At 34.7% G+C, this 9,741-nt stretch overlaps 1 protein-coding gene across 2 annotated transcripts; it reads right to left on the bottom strand.

Annotated features, from left to right (window-relative positions):
* Nucleotides 1-1,630: 1,630 nt before the first annotated feature.
* Nucleotides 1,631-8,331, bottom strand: LOC142621330 (putative zinc metallopeptidase EGY3, chloroplastic). 2 transcript variants are annotated; one of them, XR_012841754.1, is made up of 7 exons: nt 7,601-8,331; nt 6,347-6,544; nt 5,375-5,599; nt 3,822-4,060; nt 3,211-3,365; nt 2,422-2,545; nt 2,176-2,310 (listed from the first exon to the last, which is right to left on the bottom strand). XR_012841754.1 is itself a non-coding variant. In XM_075794647.1 (6 exons), exons 1-6 carry the CDS (start codon nt 8,165-8,167, stop codon nt 1,955-1,957), a joined length of 1,740 nt encoding a protein of 579 aa, XP_075650762.1. In that variant the 5' UTR covers nt 8,168-8,328; the 3' UTR covers nt 1,631-1,954. The 2 variants fall into 2 exon arrangements, 1 of the variants encoding a protein (XP_075650762.1); XM_075794647.1 differs by lacking the exon at nt 2,422-2,545 and having other exon boundaries at nt 1,631-2,310; nt 7,601-8,328.
* Between the last annotated feature and the right edge of the window lie 1,410 nt (nt 8,332-9,741).

Genomic DNA, 9,741 nt, shown 5'->3' with positions numbered 1-9,741 from the left:
TTATACATATCATCTTCTTATTAAGGATTAAAGTCTGAGTCTCTTAACATGTTTGGAGGCAAACTTTTTTTCTTAAAAAATTAAGATCATCTAGAGTTCTTATGCACTAATTAAAGTTAATAGATTAGAGCAAATAAGTTTTTTTTAGTATATTTTAAATCAGGAGACATGGCAAAGTGAAGGGGAAAAAAAAAAGGTGTTGATATCACTAAAATGTTAAATAATAATAATAATAATAATAATAATAATAATAATAATGATAAAATTAAATTAAAAAAAGAAGAAGAAACCATAAATTAGGAAAAACAATTGTGGTACTTCAATTATAAAATAGATTTAAAAAGTGAAAGAAAATAAAAGGTTGGTATCAACAATTAAATTTTTGTGTTTATTCAAAGAATTAAAAACAAATTGAGATAAAGTAATTGATAACAACAATTAAGTTGTTGTTTCCATCTAAAATTTACTGCAAAAGTAATAAAGCAGTATAAATTTGATAAGAGCAAATAAGTTACTTTTATCTAAAAAAAATTGTTGTAATTCGGTGCAACCACTTAGCGCAAACATCTTTTCTTTTTAATATATATAATTTGATAATTGCAAAAATGGGGAGGGGGCAGGGATTGAACCTTGGGCTCTGTCCCTGCAAATTTTTTAAAAAGATTTTTAAAATTTATGTATTTTATAAAAATGTTTTAAAAATTATATCTAAAAAATAAGAATTGATTACTCCTCCTTTAAAAAAAAAAAAGTTGGTCCACTTAAAAGAAAAAAACAATTAGCCCAATGTATTTGGAAAATAATTGTTCAAATCAATGTTATGAATTTCATTCCATTCTTTCTTCAAAAAAAAAAACATTCCATTCCATTCCAGCTAGAACGCTCGATATATTCTATTCCAGTCATATAACCGGTACAATAAACCCCTCACTCCACCTCGGCTCAAGTTTCAGTGCATTCCAGTCATTTTGTTGAATTCCAGTGAATTTTGGGTGGAATGTGAAATTTGGCCGGAATTGGTAATTTGCTCATTGTTTTCTCTTTTTTCTTGTCAAGTTGTCACATCAAAAAATCACATTCTTTTTTAGGTAACTAGTTTTACATATTGCTCTCTTCCCTGCCTCATGTCAACTTCTTCACATACATTATGTAACTTAAGTAATTTTAATGAGAATTTAATCAATGCAACGTTATGGAGAATATTACCTAAATGACATTAAAAATTGATTGCTAAAGTTAAAAATTTACATTATATCTGGGGAGGGAGGACACATATTTAGTTTGGTTATAGATCAGAATTAGTCTTCAATGGTGGGAAGCAAATGCCTTTCATACTTTTAATTTCATTGGCTTTGTTTTTATCTGCCAACGTCTCAGGAATTTTGGGTATGTGAGTTGAAAGTTGGAAGTAGTAAAAGGACAAAATTATGCAAGTCATTCATAATACTGCCAATTGCAGGAAATTTGAGAAAAGATTTAAGTACCAGGAAGTGATTGGCTTGGTTAATCAGTGCCAGCAATTGGCAGCTGAAAACATACAATTCTAAGTATTTTATTACTCATCAGATCTGAATATATATAATTCAAGTGCCAACTAACTTCTCATTTAAGAAAGGACTTAAAGCAAATATTAACTATGACATATTGCATCTTTATTTGCATAAATCAAAAAAAGTCTTTCATGTCTTGAGATTTAATTTCTTTTTAAGACATGTGAATTCCCACAAAATGTAAGACCAAAAGCTAGAAGAGCTAACCTAAATAATTTGCAAATGATCACATGTTACATATAGATCTTTTACCTTTGTCTTACAATATCTTACATGGAAATAATTTGCTACAATATTTCTTTTCTATATTATGGCAGATCTACAGATCAGTTCTTGGTTTTAAATGAAACTACAGTGATCCACTAAAACATCTGAAGAACTTAATACACAATAATACAAATTATTTACAAGTTACCTCTAAAAAATGGCTCACTGAAGAACGAGCTGGAAAATGTACCTCCCCCATTGGGGAAAAGAGTTAGGAAACAGATAAGGCCAAGGACAATACCCCAAGCAGCCCTGTCATCTCCCAAAGGGGTGATCTCATCTTTTGCAGGTATTTCCTCTCCACCCCGGAAGAAGGTTGAAAATAACCCCCATGCCAAGCACAGGACACTTCCGCTCAGGCCACCTATACCAAGCAAAAGTGATGTGGCAAAAGATAGCAAGGCAGCAGTGCTCCTTCCAAACATAGCTTGCGCAATGCGACCTCCTTCCAATCTTCCACAAGGCAACAAGTTCAAAGAAGTCACCACCATTCCTGCATAATTATGACATAGTTAACACTTCTTTTAGTGATTAGTGGATAATACTACTGTCTCCAATATACATGGCTCAAAGAAATAAATAGAGGTCCATTAAGCACCCATACAAAAAGTGGTCATAAAAGGTCAATTGATTATAGGCTTCATTTCCAATTTTCCCTCAAGTTGGAGACCATATCTCCTGTGCCCACTCTATCTTTGCCGCTAATGTTGAGGCCAAGTCAACAGATTCTGAATAAAAGAAGAGCAAATCAAGTCTTCGAGCTTAATGTAAGTTGTGCAAAAATCTGTTTGTCATCTATACGAAAAGTATAAGGAATGGCTGCCAGCTGGTTAGCATGTCTAGACGTCTAATTTCAAATCTTTGGGGGAAAAGCTAAAATTAAGCGACATCTATTACTGTGGCACTCAAAGTCTAGCTACCCTCTCACTTGAGAGCCATAAAGACAGCTTATATCCTAAATGGCTCTAAAGTGAAGTGCCCCAAAGAGCATTCCACCCCATCTCCATGTCATATAACAAATCTCTTCAAAGTTAAATCATTTAATGGAGTTAAAATTTCTAGGCCTTTTAGAGTCAATTCGAGTTTCCTCACTTTTTAGCGTACAAGTAATTTTAGTATCATGCAAACTACAACATAAGGAGTCGACCTGGATTAAAGTATATACAAAGAACATTTTCTGAGTTTTATCTCTTAATTTTCTGTTCAGTTATGAATAATCTATTGATTACATTCCCATATTACACCCAGCAAGTTTAACATTTTCAACATTGGTTGAAATTTCCCTAGATCAATTTAATTTATCTCCTGAGACAGTAGATTGTTTCATTATACAGTTAAGAATTTAACAAAAGTATATAGTATAGATTGAGGCCAAAGAGGGTGAGTAAGTCACCTAAAAGTCCAGCAAAAGCAAGCGGATCAACAGGAACTCCAACACCTTCCACTGCATACGGCAATACATTTCCAAGGTCATCCGCATATGGTCCAATAACAAATTGGATGAAAGAAAGCAAGGGATTGTTGTAGAAAAACTGTGGCCTTATATACCTGTGTAGAAAGAAAGGAATAACATGATGACATGAACTTCTGCATGAATATTTGGCATAAATACTGTTTAGATGTACAACGAGATTACAACTAATATGAGTAATGTAACAGCATTCGTTCTAAATGAAAATTTCACAAGAGAAGGAATTTATAAAGTAAATATTTATGGACTTGGTAAAGGTCTTTCACATATTATGACACTAAAACAATGGCTCTCCCCAAGGTTGCAACTTTGGGAGGCTGACATGTTATACTTCTTTAGACATCTACACGGTAGGCACCAAATTAATGAAGCAAGGCAATAATGAAAACAGATCAGAACCCCTACCAACTGATTTCTACAGCCATATCCACAATAAAACACAATTGCCAATTCCAACAGAAAGCATAGTTAAAAAATAATGCTTCTGCAAAATAAAGTATGACTTCCAAAGAATGTCACTTTAGAAAACTTACAAAGCATTGTCACCTCCATTAAAGCTTCCATCAGCTACAAATGCAGCAACTGCGAGTACAAGAGATGTCAAATATGCACTAGCCGTACGTGCCACTGGGATATCAAAAAGAGCCTTCTTATTTGGAAGCAGAGATTCATAGTTATTCATGACTCCCAAGCACCCTGTCCAATTGGATGGCACAAGAAAAGATGGGCTGATTTGGACACCATAACGAGCTGCTGTTACCCTTGTGGCTATCTGCAAAAGACATACATTATGGCCTTAAATACATTGTACAGAAAGGAATAGGTGTCACCAGAAAGCAGATGAAACATAAGTTACACTTCTTTGCTTAAAAGGTAACCTCTCAAGAGTTATGCAATTTTGTCAAGCAATCGAGGCTATATAGAGCCCTCAATGAGTTTTTTACCATAAAATGAATCGCCTCTCTCTCTTCTTTTTCTACAGCAAGCACACACAATATCACCCAGTTGCCAAGTTAACTGGTTTTAAGGTTATTGATGACTACTGTAAATTCCAGATTATTTGCGGTATCCCCATAAAATTCCAAATATTCAAGAATGAGAACACAAGCTTATTTTGAATAGGCATTTGCAACCCACCAAAACAACTTTATTTTTACCTTATTCTTCCCTCTTCTGTTCTGATTCTCAAAAGGAACACCTCATGAGATCCTTGCTTACAATTTATACAAAATCAAAATTTCCTGCCAAAATTTTGTATTTACTATTAGTCCCCAGACTTTCACAGGGTTTCCACCATTTCATTTCTCAATTATGAACTATATCAGGCTGCCAAAGTGTCGCAATCCCAAATTTTTACAGCATGCTAAAAACAAGTAGGGGAGATACTTACACAGACCATATGCCATGATCACTGGAAACTATTTCTACACATTGGAAATGGGTTTACCCCCCAAATAGAAACATGGATGTGTTACTTTTAAAGGGAGTTCATGACATAAAAGCTTTGCCTTAAGAAATTAATTGAATACTGTATTAGATCAGCATAAAACATCTATAACCACATAAATCCATATTCAAGTCCTGGACAATCTTGAAAAAAATACTAGTCAGATGAAGCAGAAACAGTACAATCTGACTGAAGATTTTTGCTTTTTACTCCCAACAAAGAATTGGAAGAGAGGATAATGTCCCATCCCAATCCAAGACCTTATGAAAACAGAAGCCCTCAATGAAAAAAACCAATATGTTCACAATTTCCCAAATCACCTAAAAACGCACAAAATTCTTCATTCTAAATCTCTGGTGCCTCTTTTAGCAAGATACAACATGAAAGTAGAGGAGGAACATTACAATAGCAACTACCATATCGTATATCTCTATGATTATGTAGGTAGCTTTGCAATATTCAACTTGCACCCACAAGGTGACAACTCATACTATAAAAACCTACATGCTACAAGGAGTTATTTATCCAAACAAAGTAGGATAAATTGAAAGTACCAGTTAAAAAACATGATAATCTCTGAATTATGCAATAACATAAAATGTATAGTAGATGTTGATGAAAATGCAGAGAATATCATACCTCAGATACTCCCAAAATGGAAATGAAGCCAGCAAAGAGAGGCACAACATCAGCTATATAATCATCAAATGTTGCACCGGGTTTTAAGAAGAAACCACTTGTCAGAGCTATTGTTCCAAAAGTTGCGACACATAAGACTATCGCACTAACATAACCCAAGGGGGTGCTCAGTTTGGTTGATTCAAACTGGAGGTCCATTTCTGCTTTAGGTTGCACCACACAAGCCTTAGAAAGAACAAGAAGAATAAGCATAAAGTCTGAATGATAACTGCAACAGCTTAAAAAATAATATATATATATATATATATATATATATATATATATATATATATATATATAAAATTTAAAAGGCTGACAAAGAAGATCTCAGATATGTTAAGATAAAACATAATATTTTCTTCTCACTAATAAGAAGCTAAAAGGACTACATATACATAGTTTATTGGTAGATCAAAAGATATCTTGAATAAGGTATATACACTCTAGAAAACCAGACAGTCCAATCGGAGCTTTAACCTCCAACAACATAGGTTTTAGATCTCGTCAATACCAAATCTATGGTTTTAGAGCACTGCAAGACTCAATCCAACAACTCCTTGGTTGCATCACACCATGCATGCCATTTGTTATATAATTTTGATCTCACTGTGATTTTGAGCCTTAAAAATTGCTGTAGTATAGCTCAGATGAAAAAATAAAAATAAAACAGGGCATTGGCCAGCTATGTTATTTCACAATTATCAAGTAGTAACGCATATCAAAATCTGAGCACCGAGGTTAAGGAAATTCTGCAGGTACAAATAATGGCCTAAACAGAGCATATATAAACAATTCAATATGTTCAATGGGTAGACATTCTTTACAAAAAAACATTTGGGAAAATATACATTGCATCCAAAATGTATTTGTTCAAATCCAATGCAACAATTATTTAGACAGCATAGTTCTGTACATCAACTCATGTTCGAGTACCTGTTTTGTGATGTCGTTCGTTTTTTCTTCCATGAACCATAGAACTACCTCCCTCCCAGCCGCTTCAGATAGCTTCTTCTCCAGTTTGGGAATTACCTCGTCAATGGGTCTTCTCAAATTTCCAATAAAGATGCCCCCATCTCCAAAACGCCGAACATCAGTTGCAAAAAATGTGTCAAACCCAAAACAATTCTTCAACTGCCTCATCAAATTTGCCACAAAAAGAAACACATGTTTCATGCCTTCTGAATAAACTAACAGAAATAAAAGCATTGCAGACTATGGTTGGGTCAATAAGTTGCTGAGCAACAAAACAATATTATCCATTGCAATCACTTTCAGACATAAATCAGTGATATAAAATTCACTTAAAACATCTATTAAGATAATCCGACACTACTGAAAATTAACTCATCGAAATGCAATCGGTACAAAAAAAAAAAAATCCTTCACCTTTTGTTCAGTAAAATCTACTATATAATGGATTAAAAAGTAAAGCATCTTCAAGTTATTACCTTTCATATTACAACTAAAAAACAACTCACATTTTTAGGCATTGGACTACAATAGTAGGTTGCATCTTAAACAACTTTAAAATAACAATTGATAATTAGATGGGGTTTAGATCTACTCCACTCAGTTGTCCAGGGAAAACTATAACCATCCATTATAGGTGAAATCTGCTAGATTCTACATGCTATGGATGGCTGCAATAAACGTGCATTCCACATAGTAAATAATAGATGGCCAAATGTACACTCAATGCATCAAGCTACCAGAAGGCAATCTAAATCCATAATACATTAAAAACGGCCCAAAAGTAATAACTGTATTAAACCACCTAGAGAGAATTTAGTTCACTCACAATGCCATATGCTGATTTTACACCCGTGGGCTGTGTTCCCCTTAACCTTTTTTTCTCAGCAAAAAATAAAGTTTTTTCTTAACAAGCTATGGATACAACTTAATTGCATTACTTAATGAGAAAGTCAAGGAACACAGCTTTTGTGGTCGAGTGTTAGTGATAGAGACAAAGTGACGTGTTCATACAAAAGTGATTATCTACTGCTCAAAGACAAAGTTAACCACATCAAAGTTGTACCAAAAGTTGTAGTATTGGAAGAAGTTGAATTTTTTTATTGATTGAAAAGAAATGAAGACTTTTATTTAAATATCAATACACAAACATTCATTTTGAATTTTTGTGTAGCAACAAGTGAATCATTGACAAGCATGAATTAAATAAATAATCACCTTGTTAAGATCAAGTGCTTTAAAGGTCTCTTCAGCTTTCTCCAACCTCTCCTTTTCTCTAGCCAAACTATCTCGCACCACTCCAGTGAAAAACCCCACAAGTGGATTATCACTACTGCTTTCCCTATCAAGCTCTTTCAGCTTCCTATCTGCTCTCTTCTTTTCCAGCATTATAGCCGCCTCTATCGAAGGATTTCCCATGAACTTCTTGAACTCCTCGTCTGTCTTCCAGTCCATTTCTTGCAGCTCATCAACTTCTTCTGAAGACAACTCGCTCATCTTCTTCTGTGTATCTTCATCGCCTTCACTTGGCTTTTCAGAAACTACAGCAACAGAAGAAGAAGAAGAAGAAGAAGTGGGTTCGGTTTCTTGCAGCTCATCTTTGTTGATAGAGAGCCTGAGAGTTTTTCTTGAACTGGGTTTAGAGTATAGAGAAAATGGGAGGTGGGTCTTTTGGCCAAACGGGTTTTTGTTGAAAGTTGAGCCTGTGTTGTTGTTGTTCTTCTTCTTCTTCTTGGGAAGCCATGGAGACAGTGAAGAGTGTGTAGCAATGGAAAGAGTTGCCATTGGGAAGGTTGAAGAGTGGTGTTGTCATGGTGAGCTGAAGAAAAAGAGAACTGAATTGGAGGCAGAAACAGAGAGAGAGGTCTAGAAAGTTAGAGAAGTTGCACAGGTGGATTGGGTCACGAGGACGATGACAAATAGCATGAGACCCCACGGGAAACCGTGTGGTTAATGGGCTCCAATGAGAATGTGGTTTTAGACATGATGATGATTGGGATTTATCTAGATCCCTAGTTGGACTTGGGGCAGCACCAGCAGACACCAGCTTGCCGTGTAAAACAAAAAAACAAAATAGGAGTGATTAATTCTAAATTTAGAATTGACCTTATAAGGTCAATTCTAAATTTTATTTATATCATAAAATATAAATATAAATATTAATTATTTAATTTTTAAAGAATAGAAAGATTTATATTAGTTAAAAGGAAAAATTTTGATAATTATGTCATAAAAAGTTAATCTCATTTTTATAAAAATTTTGATCACGTAACTATTTAAAATATAGTTATTTGTTTGACAATAATAATTTTTTAGTGTCTATTTGCTAAAAGCAATATATCCACTTACTAAAAACTTCTAAGAATGATAATAAATATTATCATCTTCCCATAATAAGCAATTGAGTTTTGCCAAGGAAAAAAAAAAAAATATATATATATATATATATATATGAGAGGTGCTACATCCATAACATTTTTACAACAAATCATAGGTGGTTAGTTATTGTAAGTGCACAATTGCACCTGGCCCCAAGAACAGTTACGGGCTCAGGCCCAATGAGCCTTAAACAATATGAATTTGTAGAGTGTGGGCTTGAAACCCAGGTTAGAAATGTTTGAGGATTCAATGACAAGCCAAAGATTGCAAACACTTGAAAACAACAAGGAATATTGTAAATCAACCTGCTCGGACGTAAGCTGAGAGCTGTTCTTATATTATCTCTTTCTCTTTTTTCTTTTTCTTTTCGATTACAAAATAGAGAGGCCCCCCCTTTCCTGTTCTAGGTTTTTTTCTTAAATACTCCTCTTTTTGATACTTTGTACACGTGTTGCCCCAACTCCCCCTTAGCCTAGATATTTCTTTTCTTAGTGCCTTTGAATAGTAACCAGAAGTTTCCCTTCCACTGTTTAGGTGTCACTTCCCCATTAATGTGGCCAGGGTGGTAGGTGCAGGGTTTTTAATGTGGAGGTGGCAGCCTTTATCTTTGGTATTTCTCTAACATCGGTGCTTCTAGGACATTCAAGGGTTCACCCCTTTAACCATTGGTCTTGACCGTGTCATTTCCTAACCTTTACCATGAAGTCCCGGGTTCTCCGGTGTCCGTCCGAAGGGAAATTCATCCTCGGCTGGATCCTCGGATCCTCGGCGTATGGGCCGACCCGTAGTACTAACAAGTTCTAAACCCAAGAGCAGGTCGGCCTTCCTTAGCATGGCCCAAAGGCCCACATTCCCATCAGGGTCTTTTTACTCCCTACAATTGTTATGAGTTCAAATTTGAACCTAACACTAAGATTACTTTTTTGCTCCAATAATAACAATCAGTAACAACCTGCCACTTAGGATTTGTTGTAAAAATA

This window comes from Castanea sativa, chromosome 12 (assembly GCF_040712315.1).
Source record: "Castanea sativa cultivar Marrone di Chiusa Pesio chromosome 12, ASM4071231v1".
In the NCBI taxonomy this organism is placed as follows: domain Eukaryota; kingdom Viridiplantae; phylum Streptophyta; class Magnoliopsida; order Fagales; family Fagaceae; genus Castanea; species Castanea sativa.
This window is presented reverse-complemented; position numbering and strand designations above follow the sequence as displayed.

Coding starts and splice junctions, on each gene's coding strand:
- LOC142621330 (XM_075794647.1), bottom strand. CDS start 8,167: ATGGCAACTCTTTCCATTGCTACACACTCTTCACTGTCTCCATGGCTT. Junction 4,061..5,374: donor CCATTTTGGGAGTATCTGAG/GTATGATATTCT, acceptor TGTCTTTTGCAG/ATAGCCACAAGGGTAACAGC. Junction 3,366..3,821: donor AATGGAGGTGACAATGCTTT/GTAAGTTTTCTA, acceptor CTTTCTACACAG/GTATATAAGGCCACAGTTTT.